The sequence below is a fragment of the Neoarius graeffei genome, chromosome 11, assembly GCF_027579695.1.
Source record: "Neoarius graeffei isolate fNeoGra1 chromosome 11, fNeoGra1.pri, whole genome shotgun sequence".
Lineage (NCBI taxonomy): Eukaryota > Metazoa > Chordata > Actinopteri > Siluriformes > Ariidae > Neoarius > Neoarius graeffei.
In genome coordinates, this window is record NC_083579.1 from 13,666,401 (window position 1) to 13,693,744 (window position 27,344).

General features: G+C 41.0%; 1 protein-coding gene across 4 annotated transcripts in view; it reads left to right on the forward strand.

The window, feature by feature from the left end:
• LOC132894117 (zinc finger protein 271-like) overlaps nucleotides 1-26,193 on the forward strand; it is a 269,182-nt gene extending 242,989 nt beyond the window's left edge. For 2 of the 4 annotated variants that reach the window (XM_060933444.1, XM_060933445.1), the window contains exons 5-8: nucleotides 911-1,182; nucleotides 15,152-15,219; nucleotides 15,393-15,571; nucleotides 24,237-26,193. In XM_060933444.1, the coding sequence (XP_060789427.1) occupies nucleotides 911-1,182; nucleotides 15,152-15,219; nucleotides 15,393-15,571; nucleotides 24,237-26,092 (2,375 nt within the window). In that variant the 3' untranslated portion in view covers nucleotides 26,093-26,193. The remainder of the gene's footprint in view (nucleotides 1-910; nucleotides 1,183-15,151; nucleotides 15,220-15,392; nucleotides 15,572-24,236) is intronic. The other 2 variants (XM_060933446.1, XM_060933443.1) reach the window with 2 other exon arrangements.
• The last annotated feature ends 1,151 nt before the right edge of the window (nucleotides 26,194-27,344 follow it).

Here is a 27,344-nt window from a genome sequence, read left to right on the forward strand (position 1 = left end):
GGTAAGATATATAAGACAGTAGTGAGACCAGCTGTGATGTATGGATTGGTGGCCATACCCTTAACGAAGAGACAGGAGGCAAAGTTGGAAGTGGCGGAGTTGAGGATGTTAAGGTTTGCGATGGGAGTGACAAGGTTGGACAGGATAAGGAACGAGCACATCAGAGGGACAGCACATGTGGAGAGCTTGGGAATTAAGCTAAGAGAGATGAGACTGAGATGGTATGGGCACATCCTGAGAAGAGATGCAGAGCATGTGGGAAGGAGAATGTTGAGGATGGAGCTGCCAGGCAAACGAAAACGAGGAAGGCCAAAGAGGAGATACATGGATGTGGTGAGAGAGAACATGAAAGTGTCAGGTGTGTTAGAGAAGGATGCTGAAGACAGGGAGCAATGGAGACGAAAGATCCGCTGTGGCGACCCCTAATCGGGAGCAGGCAAAAGATGAAGCAGCAGTGCAGTTATTTACACAGTTGTATTTGTTTGGACCTGCATGCGATTTCCTCACGAATTTAGTAGATTTTGTTTTCTAAAAGATAACCCAATAAGTTGCTGAATTTAAAACAACCATGACCCTGACCAGGCAGGTTCTAAGAATGCTGTAAATGGATCACGTAGTGCCACACTCATGTTATTGAACGTTGTTTTATTTTGCTCTGCAAGCTTCATATCTGACCACCTGTTTACTCCCACTAGTAAGTAAAAATTCATACTCATGTACCTTGTTGTGTCCTGTGAGATCTCAGTCCTGATGGACACCTCTCGTCTCATCCATATGCTCAGTGAACCTTTCTGGCAAGCTTTCTTCGGATAAACTTTATACAGTACTAATGTTATGGTCTTAGATATAAACACACATTGCACATGCTTTTGGGCCTCATTTCTTCCTATTGTGTTTTCTCTACTTCCAGACTGTGAAGTTTGCAAATCCTTCTTCTTCAGCAAATGTGAGGTTCATGGACCGCCCCTCTTCATCCCAGATACTCCTGTTCCCATGGGAATCCCTGACCGAGCCAGACAAACTCTTCCTCCTGGGTTAGAAATCCAGAAGTCCAGTATTCCTGATGCAGGACTGGGAGTGTTTAATAAGGGGGAGACTGTTCCAATAGGTGCACACTTCGGACCCTATCAGGGAGAGCTGGTAAACAGAGCGGAATCCAGGAACAGTGGATACTCCTGGGTTGTGAGTTTGTCATAAATTTTAAAAAATTAAACAAGCCTTACCTGTAAGGTGAAGTTTGATTGTGATTCTACTAAGTCTGAGGTGACGCACTGAGGGTTAACCGGAGATGCACACCTGCTGCTGAGGATATTCATATTTTTAAATATTGTGGGCATGATTATAAAGAACAAGGCAAAAAAGAAAAGAACAAGGGCATGGGGAGTAGATCTAATTGCAAGGGAGGGCATATTCACCCTGAGTGTGTCACTGAAGACTCGGTTGAATCACAGTCGAACTTCACCTGACAGGTAAGGCTTGTCTAATTTTTTCATTCTGCCAAATCCTGGTGATGTCACTTCTTGTCAACATGAGGTTTTACAGCAATAATTGTGGTCCCAACAATATTATTCAGCCAGGAAAAGATTATTGTAACATAACCATATCAACCAACCAGATCCACTCATTGTAATATAGCTGCAGCAAAGATATTCTCAGTAATCACAGGTTTGTTATAAAATATGTGAAAAGTTGAGTCCCGAGACCATTCTCTATGCTTCAATATTTCATCAGTGGGAATCCCCTGACTGGCTTTTTAAATGGCTGCAGATCTTTTACTGTGAGCTTTGAACTTTGTTGTATCCACATCACTTGCTTGCAGAATGGTTTTAATCCATCGTCCAATAGTGCCTGTTAGTAACAGGTTGATATGGCTTGATATAGGATAACAGTAGGCGCGCATAGACAGGATTACAAAGAGGTTTTGTTCTGTCAAGATTGTGCTTCAGAGTAGTGTAAACACAAAGTGGTTGCTTATGGTATTTCCTCACGAAGAATGACAATGGAGTTTACCCAGGTCTGTCTTGTTTAACATGCTCTCGTATGTAGAATACATAATAATCTGTAGTTGCTTTCATAGCATCATTAATAATAATAATAATAATAATAAGTTAAATTTATATAGCGCCTTTCAAAAAACCTAAGGACACTTTACAATTATAGACAAGGAAAGAAAAAATAAATAAATAAAAAATATAATAATAAATAAGTAAAAAGTCCACCAAGTAGGGGTCAGGATGTAATTCCCGTGGCGTAGCAGCCACAGTCCCACCAAAAGGCGCACGAAAACAAGTCCCTTATCTCCAGCACCGCCGCCGTGACGCCGTCAGCAACATCGCTCGAACACCACGCCATGGATCCACAAAGCGAGCAGAGAAGCTCCGCCACGCAGAGCGCTGGTATGTCCCAAACCGCCTGCACAGCCGCCACGACACCACCGAGCAACATCACTTGGAACATCACACCGAGCGTTAAAGCGCAGAGTGCTGGACAACCACGATGTAAAATGAGCAACAAGCTCACTGCAGTCCATAGCTGGGAGCGCAGGCATCGCCCACGGCGAACCAAGGCCTGGAGGGAACCAACGCCCAAAACTAGGTCCGGAGCTACACCACAACCGGCGGACAAAACACTCAAACATCAAACTACACAAACACACAGAAAAAGAAATAAAAATAAAATAAAAAAGCTCTGGTGAGAAGCGGCAGCCAGAACGCGCACGACGTACTCTCAACCGGAAACGGAAACAAAAGTTATCATTAACAAGGAACGATAAGGTCTGGCATCTTTGTCCTGATGTCAGTGCTAGCAACACAACTCATTTCAGTGTTAATTCATTTAGTGACAATTTCTCAAGTGGATATAATAGTTGTATGTACTCCAAGACCAGCGTGACATCCCAAGTTTCTTGATATCGAGGAGCAGGCTTGGCGCAATTGAATACACCCTTGCACTATGAAAGGATGAGCAGCTACAGTGCAGTGAGAACCAGGAAATTCAAATCCCATGAAATGATTCGATCCTTCTGAGCATGCTGTATTGAGTGTGGAGTAAGATAGATGTTGTATATGAAGGCTGTGAAGAAACATGGTATTGACATTTGGGTGCAGTGAATCAACTTTTTCCCTGTATACAAAATGCACACCATCTTTTGATGTGTGGAAGAGGTATGAGATGATTGGACAACTATGGCAGAAGTGGTGAGGGAGACAGCTAGGAAGGTACTAGGAATTACATCAGGACAAAGAAAGGAAGACAAGGGGACTTGGTAGTGGAATGACAAAGTCCAGGAGAGTATAGGGGAAGAAGTTGGCAGTGCAAAACTGGGATAAAAAGAGAGAGCAGACAAGAATACAAGGAGATGTGAGAGAAAGCAAAGAGAGCAGTGGCAAAGGGGAAGGAAAAGGCTATTAATGAACAACATGAAAGGTTAGAAACTAAGGATGGAGAAAAGGACCTGTACTGATTAGCAAGACAGCGAGCTCAAGCTGGGAATGATGTGCAGCAGATTAGGCTGATGAAGGATGCAGATGGAAGTATGCTGACAAGTGAAGTGTGTGTTGAGAAGGTGGATGGAGAACTTGGAGAAACTAATGAATGAAGAAAATGAAAGAGAGAGAGAAGGTTGGCCAAGGTGGAGATACTGTAGTGAATCAGGAAGTACAGCAAATTGGCAAGGAGGAAGTAAGGTGAGCTATGAAGATGCCCGGAGAGAGGTTGCAGGAGACGGACGCGGAAGAGGGGGAAACGTGGCGGAGTACGACAGAGACTATGGAGAAGATCTAATAGACCACCACTGCCCTCCATGCTTCTCTGTAACGTCCGCTCCCTGAAGAACAAAGTTGAGGAGCTCAGAGCCAATGCCAGGTTTCTCCACGAGTATCGGTAATCATGCCTGCTTGTGTTCACTCACTACGTTTACATGCACATAGAAAGAATCGAATTTCTGCCGTTGCTCGACTGAAATCGAAGTTCAAAATGCCATGTATACACCTTAATTCGGCTGAAATTGAACCGAACTTGATTTCTTGGAATCGAGCTACACGACCTAGTTTATGCGATTTCTGCCGAGCTACTTAGTGCATGTATACCCTATTGAGCTACGTATTCGAGCTACTTACTTCAGCACTGCCCCTTCCGGAAGTGACAAGACCACAAGGGAAACACAACAGCCTCGGTCGGCATGACAACGAATCATGACAACGGCATGAATCTTTTCTTTTTGTGGCATTGTTTGCACTGTTAAAATTTAGCTCACTTACTGTATCACCAAATACATCTGTACAGCTGTTGCATAGCTGTGAATTGTGTCGAAAAAACAGCCTCGGTCGGCATGACACTTCACCTTAGCCGCCCACTTTATTAGGAACACTTCTGTTCGTACATACAAACTACAAACACTCTTCTAAGAGTTTAGAGTTTATTTTATTTTTAAAAGGGACAGTGTACAAATTAAACATTATCCTTGTGGTCAGGACAGATGTCTGTACCAGGTTATAGCAGTGCATGCTAATTTCCGCCTGTAGTCACTTTGTTTATACTCTTGAATAGCTCTTCTTCATGACGATAACCAGAAGTGTACCAACACGATGGGGCGTGTAGCGCCACCTGTGGCTCGGGTGCACAATGCACCTCATAACAATAGCTCGATTTAAACACTGTGCATGTAGGATTGGATTTCTCTGGCACCCCTGCTGGGACCTTCAGCTCGATTACCGACAGCAGCTCGATTTGGATGTGCATGTAAACGTAGTCACTGAGACGTGGCTGCAGGAGGACGTGCCCGACTCACTAGTTTCCCTGGATGGCTTCTCGTTGGTGCGCTCTGATAGGAACGACAACTCCGGCAAGACCAAAGGTGTCTCTACATCAACAACCTGTGGTGCTCGCAGTTCACCACGAGAGAGTTGGTCTGTAATCCTGACATTGAACTGGTATGTTTAAGCCTGAGACCCTTCTACCTGCCATGTGAATTTGGGAATATTTTACTATGTACTGCATATATCCCGCCTGGATATAAGGCTAAGGCAGCTAATATCGTAGCAGACTGTGTTCACAGACAACTGAAATGCACCCCTGAAGCACCATGTTTTATTCTAGGTGATTTTTAATCATTCTAAACTTGAGGCTACTTTACCTGGGTTCAGCCAATATGTTAACTGTAATACCAGAGGAAAAAACACATTGGATAAATGTTATGGAAATATCAAAAACACCTATACTGCTAAGGTTAAACCACCTTTAGGGTCCTCTGATCACAACGCTGTCCATTTAATCCCTACTTACAAGTCCCTGCTTAAAAGCAACAAACCACAAGTTAAAACTGTTTCTATATGAAACCGTGATGGTGTAGAAACTCTGAAAAGCTGCTTCTTTTGTACCAACTGGGACGTCTTTCATAGTCTGGAACTAGAGGAGGCCACAGATACTATCACGGATTATATTGTTCTGTAAAGACAACATGGTAACTCAAAAATCTATCACTATGTACCCAAATAATAAATCTTATATCTCCAAGGAGATTAAAGAGTGCATAGTACAGAGGAAAGTAGCATTTAAGAATGGGGACCTACTAAGCATGAAAAACACGCAGAAGGAACTTAATCACAAACTAAGGACTGCTAGGAGGAAGGAGAGGGAGAAATTTGAATCTCACTGCTCAGGTATGAGTACTAAAAAACTATGGGACTCTATGAAAATGATGACAAACATGACTCCAGCTAAGAGGTGTATCAATGTGTTAAATGAGGAGGAAAAGGCTAATGAGCTGAATAACTTTTTTTTGCTGATTTGACTTAAGAGACTTCTCATATGAGAAGAAAATAGCTATGGATGGTGTACCTGAATCAGGCCCTGGAGTAATCACTATTGACCAGCATGCTGTGGAGAGACTTTTTTCATGCATCTGCCTCTGGTCCAGATGGCACCTCTGGGTGCCTACTGAAGTCCTGTAGCAAAGAACTGGCAAAAGCCTGGTGTCCCATCTTCCAGAAATCACTAGACACTCATTCTGTTCCCTCTATCTGGAAAAGTTCTGTTATCATTCCTGTGCCTAAAAAAGCAAGCTGTAAAGAGAATAATGACTACCGTCCTGTTGCACTGACTTCATTGGTAATGAAGTGTTTTGAGAAAATCATGATCAATTTCTTGAAGACAGAAGTTAGTGGTTTTGTAGATCCCTTTCAGTTTGCTTACAAGTGCAACAGAAGTACTGAAGATGCCATTTTAGTTGTGACCCACCTTATCAATAAGCACTTGGAGGATTCTAGCTCATTTGCACGCCTTTTATTGGTTGATTTTAGTTCAGCTTTTAATACGTTGCAGCCACATCTTTTAATTAGCAGATTAATTTTGATGTTCATCCTTTTATTATTAAATGGTACTTTTTCGTGTTTAATAAATCGTCGACAGCGGGTCAGTGTTAATGGAACTTTATCTGAAGCTAAAACTCTGAGCACAGGTACACCACAGGGATGCGTGAGTTCACCGGTTCTGTTCAGTCTGTACACAGATGCGTGTAGAAATTTTTATACAATCACATCATTAAGTTCTCAGACGACACTGCAATTTTATCACTGTTGAAAAAGAATCATGATATATCTGACTACTTTCTAGAAATTCAGAGGTTTGTTGAGTGGTGCAACAATAACCACCTCATTCTGAATGTGAATAAGACAGAAGAAATGGTGCTCGACCCTCGAGGAGTGGGTGACCGCAGGCCCGTGGTCATCCACAATCAAGCCATTGCCCAGGTGCAGTCATACAAATATCTGGGTGTCTTTATTGACAACGCACTCACCTGGAGCACATACGTCGGCAGCCTCTGTTGCAGACTACAGCAACGGTTGCATTTTCTTCGTCGTCTGAGAATTCATGGTGTTGATCAGAGATTTGTTGATTTTTTTTTTTTTTTTTTTTTATAAGGCAGTCTTGGAAAGTCTGATCAGGTATAGTATCACAGCTTGGTTTGGTAACCTCTCTGTGCAGCTAAAGAACAAACTGCTTCGGCTAATTCATGCTGCTGGAAAAATTATTGGTGTTAAAGAGCACTTCTCCATTCAGAGTATTTATGAACAGGCCACTCTGCAACAAGCAAATAAGATTATCTGCGATCCATCACACATCATGCATGGCGAGTATGAGCTGCTACCATCTGGTAGAAGGTTTAGAGTTCCTCATTGCAGACTGAACAGATTTAAAAACTCATTTGTTCCTGTGTCAATTAAGCTGGTAAACAAGGTCAGATAAGACCAGAGCACAGATGACTTGTGGTGGTTTGTTTTGCACAGGTTAGTATTTTTTACTTATCAGAATTTTAGCATTTTATTGCACCTATTAGGTGTTATTTATTCACTCTTATTTATTTATTTTTTGTATTTTTATTATTTTATTTTTTAATTTTTTATTTTATTTTAATTCACAATGTTTCTTGCACTTTAGGCACCTTTGTGTGTCTTTGTATGTGTATAGAGATCTTGCAGTCACGTGACCGGAAAGTACACAACCGCCATCTTGTCGGTCAAAAACACCGCTGAATACTGCTGCACTCGCGTACAGAATGGATCAATTTCAACCGACGGACTACACGGCTCATTTTTCTAATGAACAGATAACTAGATATATGTCTAAAATAAACGATCTACAGATTAGTGACCCTTATGGCTTACCGGACGGAGTTTTCACGAGCGGATTTTGAACTGCCAGCGGAATACCCAGACGTGTATAATTACCTCATTAACTTTCCCTCGCTGTTCAGTGGTGAAGCACTGCGTGCCTATAAATCTCTGGACAGTTATCTTTACAGAAATTCAGGATTTGTCAGCGACTCAGATGTGGCATCTTGTAAACAAGAATCCTCATTGGATGGGTAAGTCACTTAAGTATTACTAGTACTGATACTAGATGCACTGACCAGCCGATTATAGAATAGAATAAGGTAATTCCAGCTGTAATTCCAAATCGTCCGTCTTGTTTACATGGATCTGGCGTTGGAGAGAGAGAGAGGCTTAGCAGTGGAGGTTTGAGTGGCTGTTTTCTGAGCTTAGTCAACAGGCCGGCTCTACAGCCTCGCTTTTGCTTCCGCTCCCGGCGCCGCCTCCTTCGCTTTGCTTCCGATAACAATCCACGGAGACCCTGCTGGTCTCGCTATCTCGTCCGGAATGTTTTTTTTTTTCTCGTCCGGAATGTTGTGCATGCGATGGAAATCGCTACAAACCGTCATTTTCTGCTGGAAACCAATGTCCAGTAAGTCCATACGGTTGTAGTGGATATTGAAGTCCGGTATAGACGAACAACACGCAAAAATACACACAAAAAACATAAACGTGCACAGGTAGGGAGAGCTTGTAGCTGCAGCCATTGTAGTAGAATTGTATATAGTAGGGTTTTCCAGAAGAAAAGGTAGAAGTAAAAGCAGAAGTAGAACCAGAAGTAGAAGTAGAAGGCGGAATATGGCGTTTGACCGACAAGATGGCGTCTGTCACAATCTGGATCGGCTGTGACGTCACATGCAAGTGCTCCATTGTGTTGTATGTTCTGTGTTGTGGCTGCAGCATGGGCGAATAGCCCAGAACAAATTTCTCACTTTGTGAGACAATAAAGTTAATCTTGAAGAGAATGAAAATTGGTAAGGCAATCGGGCCAGATGATATACCAGTGGAGGCATGAAGAGGCTTAGGAGAGATGCAGTTGACTTTTTGAGTAGCTTGTTTAACAAGATTTTGGAAAGTGAGAGGATGCCTGAGGAGTGGAGAAGCAGAATATTGGTACCAATATTCAAGAACAAGCGCAATGTCCAGTGCTGCAGTAACTATAGAGGCATAAAGTTGACCAGCCCACAGCATGAAGTTATGGGAAAGAGTAGTGGAAGGTAGGCTAAGAGGAGAGGTAGAGATATGTGAGCAACAATATGGTTTGATGCCAGGAAAGAGTACTATAGATGCAATATTTGCATTGAGAATGTTGATGGAAAAGTATAAAGAAGGCCAGAAGGAGCTGCATTGTGGATTTAGAGAAGGCATATGACAGGATGCTGAGAGAGGAGTTGTAGTAGTGCATGAGGAAATCAGGAGTGGCAGAGAAATATGTGAAATCGGTGCAGGATATGTATGAGGACTGTGTGACAGCAGTGAGATGTGTAGTGGGAATGACAGAGGCATTTAAGGTAGATGTTGGATTGCACCAAGGCTCGGTCCTAAGCGCTTTCTTGTTTGCAATGATAATGGACAGGTTGACAGACAACATCAGGCAAGATGCCCCATGGATAATGATGTTTGCAGATGATCTTGTGATCTGGAGTGAGAACCGGGAGCAAGAAGAAAAAAAACTTGGTGCCATGGAGAAATGCGCTAGATAGAAGGGGAAAGAAAGTCAGTAGGAGCAGGATAAAGCACATGTGCGTGAATGAAGGTGAGGACAGTGGAATGGTACAGCTAAAGGAATAGAAGTGGTCAAAGCAGAGGAGTTCAGATATCTAGGGTCAACTGTACAAAATAATGGTGAGTGCCAAAGTGAAGTGAAGAAGAGAGTGCAAGCAGGTTGGAACGGATGGAGGAGAGTGTCAGGAGTGATTTGTGACCGATGCCAGCAAGAGTGAATGGGGAAAGTGTACAAGACAGTAGTAAGACCAGCTATGTTGTGTGGTTTGGAGACAGTGGCACGGACAAAAAGTCAGGAGGCTGAACTGGAGGTAGCAGAGCTGAAGATATTGAGATTCTCACTGGGAGTGACAAAATTGGACAAGATTAGAAATGAGAGTATTAGGAGGACAGCACATGCAGGACGACTTGGAAACAAAGTGAGAGAGATGAGCTTGAGATGGTTTGGACACGTACAGAGGAGAGATACAGGGTATATTGGGAAAAGAATGCTGGAGATGGAGTTGTCAGGTAGAAGGAAAAGATGACGACCAAAGATTAGATTTATGCATGTGGTGAAGGAGGACATGAGGACAGTTGGTGCGACAGAAAAAGATACGGAGGACAAGAGGAGATGGAGAGACATTATCCACTGTGGTAACCCCTAATGGGAACAGCCAAAAGAAGAAGCTCATAATGCTTCTGTGTACCTGGTCTCCAAGAACACATGAGTACATCAGTAATTTCTCCAGGTACATTTCATTCAATGAGCTGTTGCCTGATACGGTACCTTGCATGCCATGAGCTGTAGCTTGCGGCTCAGAGGGTGCACATCCCCTCGCATTGGATGGCACAATACCTTCTTTGTTACACTGACCAATCTGGGCTTGTCGATTAAGATACTCAATAGTCTTGTGATCCAAAGAGGCACTACGATGATCACTGTTGCTTGCTCCAACACTATTTTTTTGGAGACATCTTCCAGTTAGACAAAATGGCAGAAAAGCATAACTGTTAGTAAAGGTAGACCAATCCACATAAGAGGAATATGGCTCTTGCTTCCATGACACACATGTAGGAGTTTGATTATCAATTTGACTTGGAAACAGATCAATCTTGGTAACACAAAAAAAAAATCCTACAAATATTCTCAAATACACAAGGATTTAACTGCCATTCTATTCCATTCTCAAAATGGTGGGACAAGGAGCCTGCAGGCACATTTCAAGTGTCCTGGCTGATGGGGAGCAGAGAGCCAATTATGTCTATTGATTGCCCATAGCTAAATTTCCTTCGCAAGCTGATTACATTCTTTGCTCCTACAACCTCCCATAGCATTAATATAAAAAAACTGTCATCACATTGACATGGATGCAGACATAACTCTAATGAGTTGATTGGACAATGTTCCAAGTAATGACATGAGCCCTAGTTTCACTGCAGGCATTTGAAGAATATTGATATGAGCTTCAGTTTGAGACCATAATCCATGTGTTTGGCTTAGGTGAGATGCTCTACCCCTCATCCCATGCCTGTTCGAAGTGTAATGGATGGACTTGTAGTTATTGCCTGTGAGCCTGATTTCCTGTGAATGATACCTTTGCATAACACAGGTCTAGAAGGCCCAGTGGAGAGTTGAGTGGACACATGTGATGTATATGTTTTCACTGTGTTCTGCCAAACTGACATAAATTGCTCCCCACATCTCCTCAGTGACGTAGACTCTGCCTTAGTGGAAGTCTCCGGCGAGGAGTGCTGATTGCGAGGTCCCATACAATTGAAAGTCTCAGGCGAGTCAGAGAGGGGATTCCCCGCCGAGGCTGCATGCATTGTGTTAGCATAAGCATGTAGCCTATGGTAAATGAATCGTGTGTTGGATTAGCACTAATCCCATGTTTTGGAAAATCAAAATGTTTGCCTTGGGCCCCTCTGGGGTGTCACCAATCCATCTGCAAAGTATGGAGTATGTGTGTCCAACCGTGTCGATTTGCATAGGTGAACAGACAGCCTTCCTTTAGTCGTATAGATTACCATAATCAATATTCCTGCAGGTTGTTGGAAGCATCCTGACCCACCACTCTAATTCATGAATGCTTTCTGAAAACTGAGACACTTTTTCTTCAAGATCCCCTAGGGCAGACTTCAAGGTTAAATCCTTGTCATATTCCAAGCTTCTGTAATAAAGGGGCCCACATTCAGCCCCAGTAAAAGTAAAAACCAGAGTTCCTACTAGTGATGCAACTTCACGCATCATAAATTCCTTGGCCTGAAGGTATTTTTGCACGTGAGAATAATTTTATCAATTTCCTTTGGGGTTAAGCAAACTATCATTGAGGTAGAGTTCAACTGAAACCCCAGTAACTCTAAACACTGTGTAAGGTGAACTACAGACTTGTTTGGGTGAATAACAAATCCCAGTTGAGTAAACAATTGAACTGCATGCAACGTTGCCTCACGACAAGCATCCTCAGTGTCCTTTGTATAAAAGGAATCATAAATTTAACTCAAACAATTGTCCCCATACTGTGTTCCCAAAGTAGAAAAAAAGGCTTCAACACCTTGCTAAAAATGCGAGGGCGACTGATCAACCCCATGCACAGGGCTCTCAACTGAAATAGTAAACCCCTCCATGCAAACTTTTTTTCTTTACTCACATCATCAATTTCTTTGCCAATGTAATCTCCAAACAACTCCCCTGTTTATTGGTGTAACAGAGTTGCAAAGGGAAGAAAACTGGGAATTGAGCTCTGGTCTTGTAGCTTCTCGGCAACAAAGATTTACAGTGGTGCTTGAAAGTTTGTGAACCCTTTAGAATTTTCTATATTTCTGCATAAATATGACCTAAAACAACATCAGATTTTCACACAAGTCCTAAAAGTAGATAAAGCGAACCCAGTTAAACAAATGAGACAAAAATATTATACTTGGTCATTTATTTATTGAGGAAAATGATCCAATATTACATATGTGAGTGGCAAAAGTATGTGAACCTCTAGGATTAGCAGTTAATTTGAAGGTGAAATTAGTGTCAGGTATTTTCAATCAATGGGATGACAATCAGGTGCAAGTGGGCACCCTGTTTTATTTAAAGAACAGAGATCTATCAAAGTCTGATCTTCCCAGACTTAACAAACGGGATCACAGGTGAGACTGGAAAAATACTTTTCATTGTATTTGGTCATTATAATGTAATTTTACGAACAGATTTTCCTGACTTTGTGGCTAATATGAAGTCTCGCGCATAATAGTTTATGCGCATGCGTCCTTACTTCTATTGTTCTGGTGTCTGAGAAGGGACCGTCTTACAGCGCCCCTAGAGGTGTGGCATGTGTATTGCATCGTTTTTAGCAAGTGTTGCGTTGCCATATGGACCTGATATTTTACTGATTGTTGCCCATTTGGACGTGATATATTTTTAAATAACATCTCGTTGCCGTTGTCGTGTGGATGTAGCCTCAGTCTCCTAACCTCAATATCATTGAGCCACTCTGGGGAGATCTCAAGCGCGCAGTTCATGCAAGACAGCCCAGGAATTTACAGGAACTGGAGGCTTTTTGCCAAGAAGAATGGGCAGCTTTGCCATCTGAGAAAATAAAGAGCCTCATCCACAACTACCACAAAAGACTTCAGGCTGTCATTGATGTTAGAGGGGACAATACACGGTATTAAGAACTGGGGTATGTAAACTTTTGATCAGGGTCATTTGGATGTTTTTTGTTGTCATTATGATTTAAAAATAGAGAAAACAGTTGTTTATCAATAAATGGCTTCACCCAACCACTAACCATGAGTGGGGGAAAAAAGTTTTTGTGTTATCATTCATATTCTCTTAAAAAAGGCCAAGAAAGCAAAAATTCTGCCAGGGTATGTAAACTTATGAGCACAACTGTATTCTTCACTTTTTCTTAGTCTGTATTTATTTCTTAGCTACCATCTTATCAAAGTGGACTTAATACAGGTTTATACCAACCAAACTGGCACAATTCAAATATTTGAATTGTTGAGTGTGACGAGCACCAGCGGGAACCCTGAGTGAGCCTTTTGAACTTCAGTCATTATCAGAAAACTCTTTATCTTCACCTTCGGATTCGTCATTATGTGCAAATTGACCTTCAGTGTGTTGAGTAATTTCCTCTTTAAATGATGCAAACATATCTTTCATCTCAGCTCGCCAAGACACAGGTGGGGGTGAGTCAAGAGCACTTTCATCCATGGTGAATCGTCACTATAAAACAAACAATTCATGTAAAACTATGAGCTTCAATGAGCAAATAAGTAGAATTCATTATCTTATTGTTTTTCTTCCCTTTACATGTGTTCTTGTTTTAACTACAAGCATCTTGCAACCAGTAGAAATGGTTGGCTAGTACTTCAGTGTCCCTGAGGTAGATACTGGTTCATCTCAACTCGAGAAACTGCAACTTTTTTGAGATGCACTAGTATAAGCGTTTCCTAAGTTTCAAAGGCTTTTATTAACAAATACATCGTGTATGCAAAGAGTCAATATTTACAGTGTTGACCCTTCTTTTTCAAGAGTCCTGCAATTTGCCCTGGCATGCTAGATATCAGCTTCTGGGCCAAATTCTGACTGATGGCAACTCATTCTTGCCTAATCAGTGCTTGGAGTTTATCACAATTTTAGGGTTTTTGTTTGTCCACTCGCTTTTTGAGGCTTGACCACAGGTTCTTTATGGGATTAAGATCTGGGGAGTTTCCTGGCCATGGACCCAAAATTTCAATGTTTTATTCCCCGAGCCACTTAGCATCATGTCACTTTTGCCTTGTGACATGGTGCTCCATCATGCTGGAAAAAGCATTGCTCATCACCACATTGCTCCTGGATCGTTGGGAGAAGTTGCTCTTGGAGGATGTTTTTGATACCATTCTTTATTCTTGGCCGTGTTCTTAGGCAAAATTGAGTAAGCCCATTCCCTTGGATGAGAAGCAACCCCACGCATGAATAGTTTCAGGATGCTTTACTGTTGGCATGACACAGGACTCATGGTAGTGCTCACCTTTTCTTCTCCAGTCAGTCATTTTTCCAGGTGTCCCAAACAGTCTGAAGGGGGCTTCATCAGAGAAAATAACTTTTTGCATGACTTTTTGCAGACTGTAGAGGACTGGGGTAAAGTTATTTTCTCTGATGAAGCCCCCTTCAGACTGTCATCCAGCAATAGCCCTCCTGCAGTAGCCCCTCTCAAAACTACAGGACACATTTTACAACAAAACATTGACTAGAATTGGACTGAAGTTGAGTTCCACTGATTAAATTTTGATGAATACGAAACAAAGAGACTAAAATAAAACTACAATTTTCAGTCCAAGACTACAACGAAATTTAAAATTCTTTAAATTCAAAATTAACACTGCTATACTGAACTAAAACATCATTACTTCCAAACACCTGTGGCAAATAAATGATTTGTACAAATCCAAGTTGTGCATTTTTGTAGCGGTCTCTAAACAGACCAAAACACAAGGGACAGAAATTTATCAGAGAGGTCTGATTGACAGCACAGTTTTGCCATGTCAAAGATGTAAAGCCTTTTATGAGAAACCTTTCCTTTACCTAAATTCTGATAAAGCCTTGCCTGCATTTTCCTATCATTACTAAATTCATCTCGGAACTTGTCGGCTGTTTTGTGAATCTAAAGATACAGTCAAGAACCTTTAATTCAGCCTTAATGTGCTTAATATAATATTGGCATGAGCCATCATTCTCTTTCTGTATACCTTGTTTAAAGGTATAGATTGATTTACATTTTCTTCACTAAAATCAATGTGGTATTTTTTGACAGATATGCAGGAGCATGCAGTGTGAAGAATACATAGATGCCAATAGAGAGATGCATGTGAATTGGATGAGGTGAGGAATACACCAGTTGGTCTTTTTAGTGATTTTATTTTACAGCTCCTCATTTGTTGGAAGAACTTTATCTTCTTGCTGTCACTGATTATCTCTGCCATGTGTTCTCCAAGTCTGTAACTCTGATCTGATTTTTATATTTTCTGGAATGTTGCCGCACTTTTTTTTTTTAGGTATGTGAATTGTACCCATAACGATGAAGAACAGAATCTTGTGACATTTCAGTATCAAGGGGGAATTCTGTATCGTTGCTGTCGACCCATTAACCCAGGACAGGAGCTCTTGGTGTGGTATGAAGAGGAGTACACCAAAGAACTTAGTCCTGTACCTACAGGAACAGCCAGACAGCAAGGTGTTACTATAGTCTGATATAGATGTTGTTTTCTGCATCATCTCATGACACATTTCTTAGCTTAACAGTGTTTCTGGGATGAAAGTTGTTGTTGTACATTGCAGTCTACAATAACCAGAGCACTCCTCCAGAGAACTGATTTTGGCCAGTTCCACCAACCAGGAAGGTCTTCTCTATCATATGACAATGACCAACCAGAGATGGTGAAGTCTGTCAGCTTCCTTTCAAGTCAAGTCAACTTTATTGTCAAATATGCTATACATGCTCGACATACAACACAGATGAAATTTCAGTTCTCTCTGACCCACGGTGCAAACAGGCAATGCAATAAATAAAAATAGAATAATTGAAAAAACAAACAAAAAATATCAACAGTATAAACACTAGACAAAGACTAAACACTCAGACAATATAAACAGCATAAACACTAGATAAGAACTAGACAGACTAAACACTCATATATACATACAGTTAGGTCCATAAATTTTTGGACAGAGAACATTTTTCTAATTTTGGTTCTGTACATTACCACAATGAATTTTGAACCAAACAATTCAGATGCAGTTGAAGTTCAGACTTTCAGCTTTAATTCAGTGGGTTGAACAAAATGATTGCATAAAAATGTGAGGAACTAAATCATTTTTTAAACACAATCCCTTCATTTCAGGGGCTCAAAAGTAATTAGACAAATTAAATAATTGTAAATAAAATGTTCATTTCTAATACTTGGTTGAAAACCCTTTGTTGGCAATGACTGCCTGAAGTCTTGAACTCATGGACATCACCAAATGCTGTGTTTCCTCCTTTTTAATGCTCTGCCAGGCCTTTACTGCACCGGTTTTCAGTTGTTGTTTGTTTGTGGGCCTTTGTCTGAAGTTTAGTCTTTAACAAGTGAAATGCATGCTCAGTTGGGTTGAGATCAGGTGACTGACTTGGCCATTTCAAGAATATTCCACTTCTTTGCTTTAATAAACTCCTGGGTTGCTTTGGCTTTATGTTTTGGGTCATTGTCCATCTGTATTACGAAACGCCGACCAATCAGTTTGGCTGCATTTGGCTGCATTTGAGCACACAGTATATCTCTGAATACCTCTGAATTCATCCAGCTTCTTCTCTCCTGTGTCACATCATCAATAAACACTAGTGACCCAGTGCCACTGGCAGCCATGCATGCCCAAGCCATCACACTGCCTCCGCCGTGTTTTACAGATGATGTGGTATGCTTTGGATCATGAGCTGTACCACGCCTTCGCCATACTTTTTTCTTGCCATCATTCTGGTAGAGGTTGATCTTGATTTCATCTGTCCAAAGAATGTTCTTCCAGAACTGTGCTGGCTTTTTTAGATGCTTTTTAGCAAAGTCCAATCTAGCCTTTTTATTCTTGAGGCTTATGAGTGGCTTGCACTGTGCAGTGAACCCTCTGTATTTACTTTCATGCAGTCTTCTCTTTATGGTAGATTTGGATATTGATACGCCTACCTCCTGGAGAGCGTTGTTCACTTGCTTGGCTGTTGTGAAGGGGTTTCTCTTCACCATGGAAATTATTCTGCGATCATCCACCACTGTTGTCTTCTGTGGGCGTCCAGGTCTTTTTGCATTGATGAGTTCGCCAGTGCTTTCTTTCTTTCTCAGGATGTACCAAACTGTAGATTTTGCCACTCCTCATATTGCAGCAATATCTCGGATGGGTTTTTTCTGTTTTCGCAGCTTAAGGATGGCTTGTTTCACCTGCACGGAGAGCTCCTTTGACCGCATGTTTTCTTCACAGCAAAATCTTCCAAGTGCAAGCACCACACCTCAAATCAACTCCAGGCCTTTTATCTGCTTAATTGAGAATGACATAACGAAGGAATTGCCCACACCTGCCCATGAAATAGCCTTTGAGTCAATTGTCCAATTACTTTTGGTCCCTTTTAAAAACTGGGTGGCACATGTTAAGGAGCTGAAACTCCTAAACCCTTCATCCAATTTTAACGTGGATACCCTCAAATGAAAGCTGAAAGTCTGGACTTTATGTCCATATCCATTATATAACTATAACTTGAATAGGTTTCAGTAAACAGGTAAAAAAAAAAACAAAATTTGTGTCAGTGTCCGAATATATATGGATCTAACTGTGTGTGTGTGTGTATGTATGTATGTATATATATATATATATATATATATATATATATATATATATATATATATATATATATGTGTGTGTGTGTGTGTATATACAGTGGTGCTAGAAAGTTTGTGAACCCTTTAGAATTTTCTATAATTTCTGCATAAATATGACCTAAAACATCATCAGATTTTCACACAAGTCCTAAAAGTAGATCAAGAGAACCCAGTTAAACAAATGAGACAAAAATATTATACTTGGTCATTTATTTATTGAAGAAAATGATCCAATATTACATATCTGTGAGTGGCAAAAGTATGTGAACCTCTAGGATTAGCAATTAATTTGAAGGTGAAATTAGAGTCAGGTGTTTTCAATCAATGGGATGACAATCAGGTGTGAGTGGGCACCCTGTTTTATTTAAAGAACAGGGATCTATCAAAGTCTGATCTTCACAACACATGTTTGTGGAAGTGTATCATGGCACGAACAAAGGAGATTTCTGAGGACCTCAGAAAAAGCGTTGTTGATGCTCATCAGGCTGGAAAAGGTTACAAAACCATCTCTAAAGAGTTTGGACTCCACCAATCTACAGTCAGACAGATTGTGTACAAATGGAGGAAATTCAAGACCATTGTTACCCTCCCAGGAGTGGTTGACCAACAAAGATCACTCAGAGAGCAAGGCATGTAATAGTTGGCGAGGTCACAAAGGACCCCAGGGTAACTTCTAAGCAACTGAAGGCCTCTCTCACATTGGCTAATGTTCATGAGTCCACCATCAGGAGAACACTGAACAACAATGGTGTGCATGGCAGGGTTTCAAGGAGAAAGCCACTGCTCTCTAAAAAGAACATTGCTGCTCATCTGCAGTTTGCTAAAGATCACGTGGACAAGCCAGAAGGCTATTGGAAAAATGTTTTGTGGACGGATGAGACCAAAATAGAACTTTTTGGTTTAAATGAGAAGCGTTATGTTTGGGGAAAGGAAAACACTGCATTCCAGCATAAGAACCTTATCCCATCTAGGAAACATGGTGGTAGTATCATCATGGTTTGGGCCTGTTTTGCTGCATCTGGGCCAGGACGGCTTGCCATCATTGATGGAACAATGAATTCTGAATTATACCAGCGAATTCTAAAGGAAAATGGTCAGGACATCTGTCCATGAACTGAATCTCAAGAGAAGGTGGGTCATGCAGCAAGACAACGACCCTAAGCACACAAGTCGTTCTACCAAAGAATGGTTAAAGAAGAATAAAGTTCATGTTTTGGAATGGCCAATTCAAAGTCCTGACCTTAATCCAATCGAAATGTTGTGGAAGGACCTGAAGCGAGCAGTTCATGTGAGGAAACCCACCAACATCCCAGAGTTGAAGCTGTTCTGTATGGAGCAATGGGCTAAAATTCCTCCAAGCCGGTGTGCAGGACTGATCAACAGTTACCAGAAACATTTATTTGCAGTTATTGCTGCACAAGGGGGTCACACCAGATACTGAAAGCAAAGGTTCACATACTTTTGCCACTCACAGATATGTAATATTGGATCATTTTCTTCAATAAATAAATGACCAAGTATAATATTTTTGTCTCATTTGTTTAACTGGGTTCTCTTTATCTACTTTTAGGACTTGTGTGAAAATCTGATGATGTTTTAGGTCATATTTATGCAGAAATATAGAAAATTCTAAAGGGTTCACAAACTTTCAAGCACCACTGTGTGTGTGTGTGTGTGTGTATACACACACACACACACACACATACATATATATATATATATATATATATATATATATATATACACACACTATATATATACACACACATATATATATATATATATACATACACACATACATACATATATACACACACTAATATATATATATATATATATATATATATATATATATATATATATAGGGGAGAGCGGGGTAAGATGAGCCACCCCCTGTTTCTAAGAAACAGTACACAAATGTGACCATGTGACCACATTCAAAGGGGGGCGGGACCATTTACTTACACTTGTGGAGAGGAGCACCACATGTCAAACTAGGTGAGGGAGATATTTATAAAAATGTGTTTTTGTGCTTTCTAAGTCAATTCCATGTTTGTCCACAGTGAAGATGATTTAGAGAAGACAAAAGTAGAATAATATTTAGACACATTAGGGTTAAGTTAGTGGCTTTCTAAGCTATGATATGAATGCTAATAAAAATAATTTTGATTAGCGTAATCCCCTTTATTAGCATTTTTCTACAAAATGGTGGCCACGGGGTAAGATGAGCCATTAGATGTGGGGCAAGTTGAGCCACTGGCTCAACTTACCCCATTGGTGGCTGAGCTTACCCAATATGGATGACACTTAAGTTTTCACATTTACTGGTCATATATGACACATTTTATATATATATATATATATATATATATATATATATATATATATATATATATATATATATATATATGACATCAGATGAGGAAGACCAGTTGTTAGATGTGGGGGATTACGTTGTGGCAAAATTCACAGGGAAGAAGAAAGTGCATTTCTTCATTGGCCAGATAATCAAATTGGATGTCTTCGAAATAGAGGCAAGATTTCTCAAAAGAAGCCGGTCATGCCATGGCTCTGCAAGAAAGCCAATCTTTGTCTTCAAAGAGAAAGATGAGGCTGTCCTGTCAAGACAGGATATTGTGAAAAAATTGCCCCGCCCCTTTACTGTTGGGGGGACAGCACGGAGGGAGAGGCAAATGGTGTTCCCTTGCAATTTGAACGCTTGGAACATTGAATAATGATGAAATTATTATGGATGGAATGATTGCTGCATGTTTTAACCTACTGAAAGAAATAAGATTTTTTGGCACTGTTCTACTGTTTTAATAATTTCTATAATATAGTACATCTCTCATTCCCTCTCTAACCATCCCTCTTTCTATCTATCTACGCATATCTCTCTCTCTATCCATCTATCTATCCCTCCCTATCCCATCTCGTTCTATCACCTCTCTCTTCATCTCCCCTTCTCGATGCAACGGCCCTATCCCCCACTTGATTGACTTGACTTGATTCACTGATTGCATTTCTAATAATAAAAGTTGTTTACTTTGTTAACCTAACATGTTTTGTGTTGGCTCAATTTACCCCACACAGTGGCTCATCTTACCCCGTGCATGGGGTAAGTTGAGCCACTTGACATTTTTTTTTCAAGAGGTAATATCACTCTAACCATAAGAGCTTATCAATTATTTTTTGCTCAGATAGTAACAGTACACTTTGAAATTTGGTATGGTGTGTAGACTGGAAGCAAAAATGGCTTTAACATGTAGTTATGATGAAAAATGTAAAAAGTGGCTCATCTTACCCCGCTCTCCCCTATATATATATATATATATATATATATATATATATATATATATATACACACACACACACACACGTAAATTGGTGCAACTAAACAGTCAAGGGCACTTGAGGTATAGCAGGTAAACATGAAATAAGCAGTATAAACAAACTAATAGCTGTTAAGGTGAGGTAGTGTGGAATAGTGCAAATGAGCGAGGTAAAGTGAGATGTGTGGTCCCTGAGTTCAGTGTGTTAATGAACGATGAGATGTATGTATGTGTGTGTTTGGGGTTGGGGAAACTGTGAGGATGACATGTCAGATGCTGAAGGGGGGCAGGGGGGTGTACGGGCAGAATCTGTGGCAGGGGTCAGAGGGGGGAGGAGGGGCAGAACAGGGAGGGAGTTGAGCCTCCTGACCGCCTGGTGAAAGAAACTGTTCTTGAGCCTGCTGGTTTTGGCCCGGAGACTCCGCAGTCTCCTCCCTGACAGCAGCAGACTGAAGAGGTTGTGAGATGGGTGGGTGAGTGGGGTCACCTGCAATTCTGATGGCTTTTCAGGTGAGGTGGGAGTTATGAATATCCATTAGAGAAGGGAGAGAGACACCACTGATCCTCTCAGCTGCTCTCACGATGCGCTGCAGAGTCTTGCAGCAGGAAACGGTGCAGGCGCTGTACCACACGGTGATGCAGCTGGTCAGGATGTTCTCGATGGTGCCTCTGTAGAAAGTGTGCATGATGGGGGCCAGGGCGCTTGCTCTCCTCAGTTTGCGGAGGAAGTACAGACACTGTTGGGCTTTTTTGGACAGTGATGCAGGGTTGTTGCTCCAGGACAGGTCTTCAGAGATGTGTACACCCAGAAACTTGGTGCTGCTCACCCTCTCCACTGCAGCACCGTTTGAGACACATGAAGTCAGCCCACTGCATCTCTTGCTGTTACAAGTCCTCTGTAAAGTCTGGCTCTTGTCCATAAGAGTGCTAATTAATCTACATTTCTCACAAGTAAAACTAATACTAATTACAGAAGAAGAATAGCTAAACATCTACTCAACATCATGAATAAACTCATTGTTGTTTATTCTGAAATACTGTGGATTGTATTTGTGTTTCGAGCCATTTCTTGATGAGGACTATGAAGAACATGGTGTCCTGCTTTTAACCAAAATTGTTGTTTGTAAAAGCAATGTAGCAGTAGGTGAAAAATGAAGGAAAAAAAATGTTTTCTTACCAATAAATGCACCGTGTCTTCTTGAAATCATTCATGGATAAGATCGACACTTTTTTCTTTACTTTTGAACAGTCTGGTTACATTGAGCATTTGTTAAAATTTTATGAAGACTTGGAAAAGCTTTGCTAAAAATGTCAGATTTACAAAAGGCTGATTTGCTTTGGATTCCTGTGCATGCTGATGACTGCAAATCACCCATAAATTAGATGGTTTGGCCACACCCCAGCTGATCTGCATTTGGTGAAGTCCGCAAAACTAAAACGGAACAAAAAAGTCATGATTATCATGGCGCCAAGCGCAGCACACAGGATATCAGCACCCCCCCCCCCCAAAAAAAAAAAAGAAAAAGAGGATTTTTGCATAAACTGAAGGATTTCTTTTATATTTTAATGACTATTTGAATATTCGGGCGGCACGGTGGTGTAGTGGTTAGCGCTGTCGCCTCACAGCAAGAAGGTCCTGGGTTCAAGCCCCGTGGCCGGCGAGGGCCTTTCTGTGTGGAGTTTGCATGTTCTCCCCGTGTCCGCGTGGGTTTCCTCCGGGTGCTCCGGTTTCCCCCACAGTCCAAAGACATGCAGGTTAGGTTAACTGGTGAGTCTAAATTGACCGTAGGTGTGAATGTGAGTGTGAATGGTTGTCTGTGTCTATGTGTCAGCCCTGTGATGACCTGGCGACTTGTCCAGGGTGTACCCCGCCTTTCGCCCATAGTCAGCTGGGATAGGCCCCAGCTTGCCTGCGACCCTGTAGAAGGATAAAGCGGCTAGAGAGATTTGAATATTCAAAAATCATAACCCAACTCTAAGGTTACTTGTTTGATACTGGATATATAGTAAACCACAAAATACTGTTGCATTTTTATTCATCATGCACAGTTTAACCAGAAGTAGCGTAAAACGCACGTCCTGTGGATCCTGAGTGGCACCGTGGAAAAGTGTCCTCCCATCATCCTCCTCAACATTTGGAGATTACCACTAAAGCATTATACAATCAATTAGAACACATTTGCTTTATTTCACGAGCCTATGTGATGGTTATATTATCAAGCAATTTAACAAGAAATAATATTATTTTTAGTATTAAATTCAATAATTCCCCAAGAGTCATGCCATGCAGAAATAATCTTTTGAATAATGTTTCTTTTTAACTCCTTACTCTAATATTAAGGGACAAGTAGCATCCGATGAACGAATGAACAAACATATGGAGGTTTGTCTACTTTATTACTCCAAACCCCACCTTAGCATTCTTCAAATACTGCAGTAAGGAAATTCCTATACTGCTGCAGACCTACTTGAATACCGTCTGAACCGTTGCAGTGTGTCCCTTTTTTATATGCCTGCATTTCTGCATGGCTATTTTTGTCTCAATTTATGGACGTTAGTTTGCTTTCTCTCATCAGTTACATTAACATGAATCAACTGGGTTTCACAAAATCCCACAAAATTTAATTTAATTAAATGTGTGTATAATCAAAACTAATAAGTGTCTTTTAAATGTTGCCGCCTTATCCGCATATAAAATCCAGTTGTAAAAATACAGACTTTCTTGTGTAAATGCTATTGATTAATCATATCCGGCTCGATAAATAAGGCCCATTGTTGTCTCTTTTCAGAACCTTGAATGCTTGGGCCAAGTTTACTTCTCAGTCCGAGACGAGCTGTAAATAAGGCTACGCTTGCCATTACCTATACTTGACATATCAGACAGAAACCAACAACTCCCCCTTGGTTGCTCAGACCCACAGGGCTATGGCCAATGCTGTGCATAACTGCTATTCCAGCACCGTATTGAATCTAGCAGTATTCCTACGTAGCTAGAGGCTGCTATATCTTAGTCCTCAAACTTTTTTTGTCTCAGTCTTAATCCATGTAGAATCTTGCATGTGTGAGGTTCAGTAAATGTGCTCCCTGACAGTGGATTAATGTTGTTAGATTTTATAAACTTGTTGCATTTCATGTTCATTTTCTGGTATTTTTTCTTTCACTTCTCCAGAAGTAAAGGACACTCTGCTGCAGGTGTTTTCCTGCTCCACATGTCCTCGTTCCTGTGCATCTCAAATTGACCTCGACAAACACATCCAGAGATGCCATTATGAAGAATATGTGAGACTTCGGGAATCAAGAGAGATTAAATATGAACTTCAAATCCCCTCCAAATGCTCCAGTAGTGAGCCCACATCAACTGATACTCTCAGTTTTGACACATCTCATAATGATATACAGAAGGGGATTCACCACTGCTCAGACAGTGGAAAAAGTTTTGGTCATCAGAATGCACTCAAGACAAACCAGCGCCTTCATACAGGAGGAAATCCACATTACTGCTCTCAGTGTGGAAAGAGTTTTACTCGTCGGAGTCATCTCCAAAAACACCAGCGTATTCACACAGGAGAGAAGTCATATCACTGCTCACAGTGTCGAAAAAATTTTACTCATCAGAGTAATCTCCGAACACACCAGCGCGTTCACACAGGAGAGAAGCCGTATCATTGCTCACAGTGTGGAAAGAGTTTTGCTCGTCGGAGTGATCTCCAAAAACACCACCGCATTCACACAGGAGAGAAGCCATATCACTGCTCACAGTGTGGAAAGAGTTTTACTCACCAGAGTCATCTCCAAACACACCAGCGCATTCACACAGGAGAGAAGCCGTATCACTGCTCACAGTGTGGAAAGAGTTTTACTCGTCAGAGTAATCTCCAAAAACACCAGCGGATTCATACAGGAGAGAAGCCGTATCACTGCTCACAGTGTGGAAAGAGTTTTACTCAGCAGAGTCATTTTCAGCAACACCAGCGCATTCACACAGGAGAGAAGCCGTATCACTGCTCCCAGTGTGGAAAGAGTTTTACTCGTCAGAGTGATCTCCAAAAACACCAGCACATTCACACAGGAGAGAAGCCATATCACTGCTCACAGTGTGGAAAGAGTTTTACTCGTCAGAGTAGTCTCCAAAAACACCAGCGCATTCACACAGGAGAGAAGCCGTATCACTGCTCACAGTGTGGAAAGAGTTTTGCTCAACAGAGTAGTCTCCAAAAACACCAGCGCATTCACACAGGAGAGAAGCCGTATCACTGCTCACAGTGTGGAAAGAGTTTTGCTCAACAGGGTAATTTCCAAACACACCAGCGCATTCACACAGGAGAGAAGCCGTATCACTGCTCCCAGTGTGGAAAGAGTTTTCCTCGTCAAAGTGATCTCCGAAAACACCACCGCATTCACACAGGAGAGAGGCCGTATCACTGCTCACAGTGTGGAAAGAGTTTTACTCGTCAGAGTGATCTCCAAACACACCAGCGCATTCACACAGGAGAGAAGCCGTATCACTGCTCACAGTGTGGAAAGAGTTTTACTCGTCAGAGTGATCTCCGAAAACACCACCGCATTCACACAGGAGAGAAGCCGTATCACTGTTCAGAGTGTGGAAAGAGTTTTACTCGTCAGGGTCATCTTCAGCAGCACCAGCGCATTCACACAGGCGAGAAGCCGTATCACTGCTCACAGTGTGGAAAGAGTTTTGCTCAACAGAGTAATTTCCAAACACACCAGCGCATTCACACAGCAGAGAAGCCGTATCACTGCTCACAGTGTGGAAAGAGTTTTACTCAGCAGAGTCATCTTCAGAAACACCAGCGCATTCATACAGCAGAGAAGCTGTACCACTGCTCACAGTGTGGAATGAGTTTTACTCGTCAGAGTGATCTCCGAAAACACCGGCGCATTCACACAGGAGAGAAGCCGCATCACTGCTCACAGTGTGGAAAGACGTTTACTTATTCTATTACATTTAACACCCACCAATGCATCAAGTTAGAGACATTGCATGATTTAAAGTTGTCAAATTAAATATGGTTATTAGTTATTAACCTGAAAATGACCTGTATTTTGAACTTTGTTATATGACCATTTTTTAAAATATGTAACCTTAAAGATGTTTAAAATAAGAATGTTTGTTTGTGTTTTTTTTTCTTTTGATCTTAAGTAGTCATTAATTACCACCGTACAAGTAATGATTTAACTGTGACACTGTTTTCATTTTAGTACTGCAGTATGAGACTAGTTGTTAATGGAATTATTACTGATCAGAAATTTAATGTACTATGTTTAACAGGAATGTGGATCAAACCAATTGAGTATGTAGCATTTAAATGAAGCTATATTTATCAGCCTCGCTATCTGGTCAAGGAGAAGGCATCAGTTATTTATAATGATCTCAGCAATATACAAAAACCTGAACAAATATTCAATCTGTTTGTAGTTCTTTATCCTAACATATGTCGCAAAAAAAATGTCTCCCCAGTTAATTTAGCTAATTTTTTTTTTTACAGACCCATGGTCCATTTTCTAAATTCCTTTGTGAATTTGCACATTTCATCTAAAAACCTGGTTGTTTCTTGAGACAAATTATTAAATTCTCCAACAATTCATTTTCATTTTGATAACCTGGAAGGCCGACTGAGAACGGCAGTTCATTCTCGATTCAGTCGAAGTTAATCAATGTTCTAGGACCCACTCATAATGGTGTTCGCACTCCTCAATCTAATACTAGCATTCATATTATATATAGAAAATGTAGTCACACTTCCACAGTCTGAAGCTCCCTCAGATCATTATCTTCTCTCATTTGAAACATGACTACAATATAACACAAACAATAATATATGCACTTTGCCACGCCATTGCATCAAAAGTACATTCACATCAACTACTGCACAAGATTGGATCAATAGTCTCCCAGAATTATCAACGCTGATTGGATCACCGTCAGACCCCACAGAACCTGATCGGCCAACTGTAGCTTTGTAACAGAGGAAAGTTCCTCTGAGGTGGAGGTTGTCAGTGCGCAGGTGCCAGTAATGGTGGCCATAAGATTTTTAGCTCTGGTCTTATTTTTATTTAATTTGAGCCGGGGTGGTATACAAAGATTTCATATACCAGCTGTATCTATGCTCAGCTTTTATAGAGTTGTTGGAGTAGATTTTTGTGGCAAGAATGTGCTGGTGTAGGTCTAATTAATGATTTTGTATATTTAAGATTGGATAAGTGATCTATTTTTAATAATTACATGAAATCAGTCTCATTAAAATTTTAAGGTTAA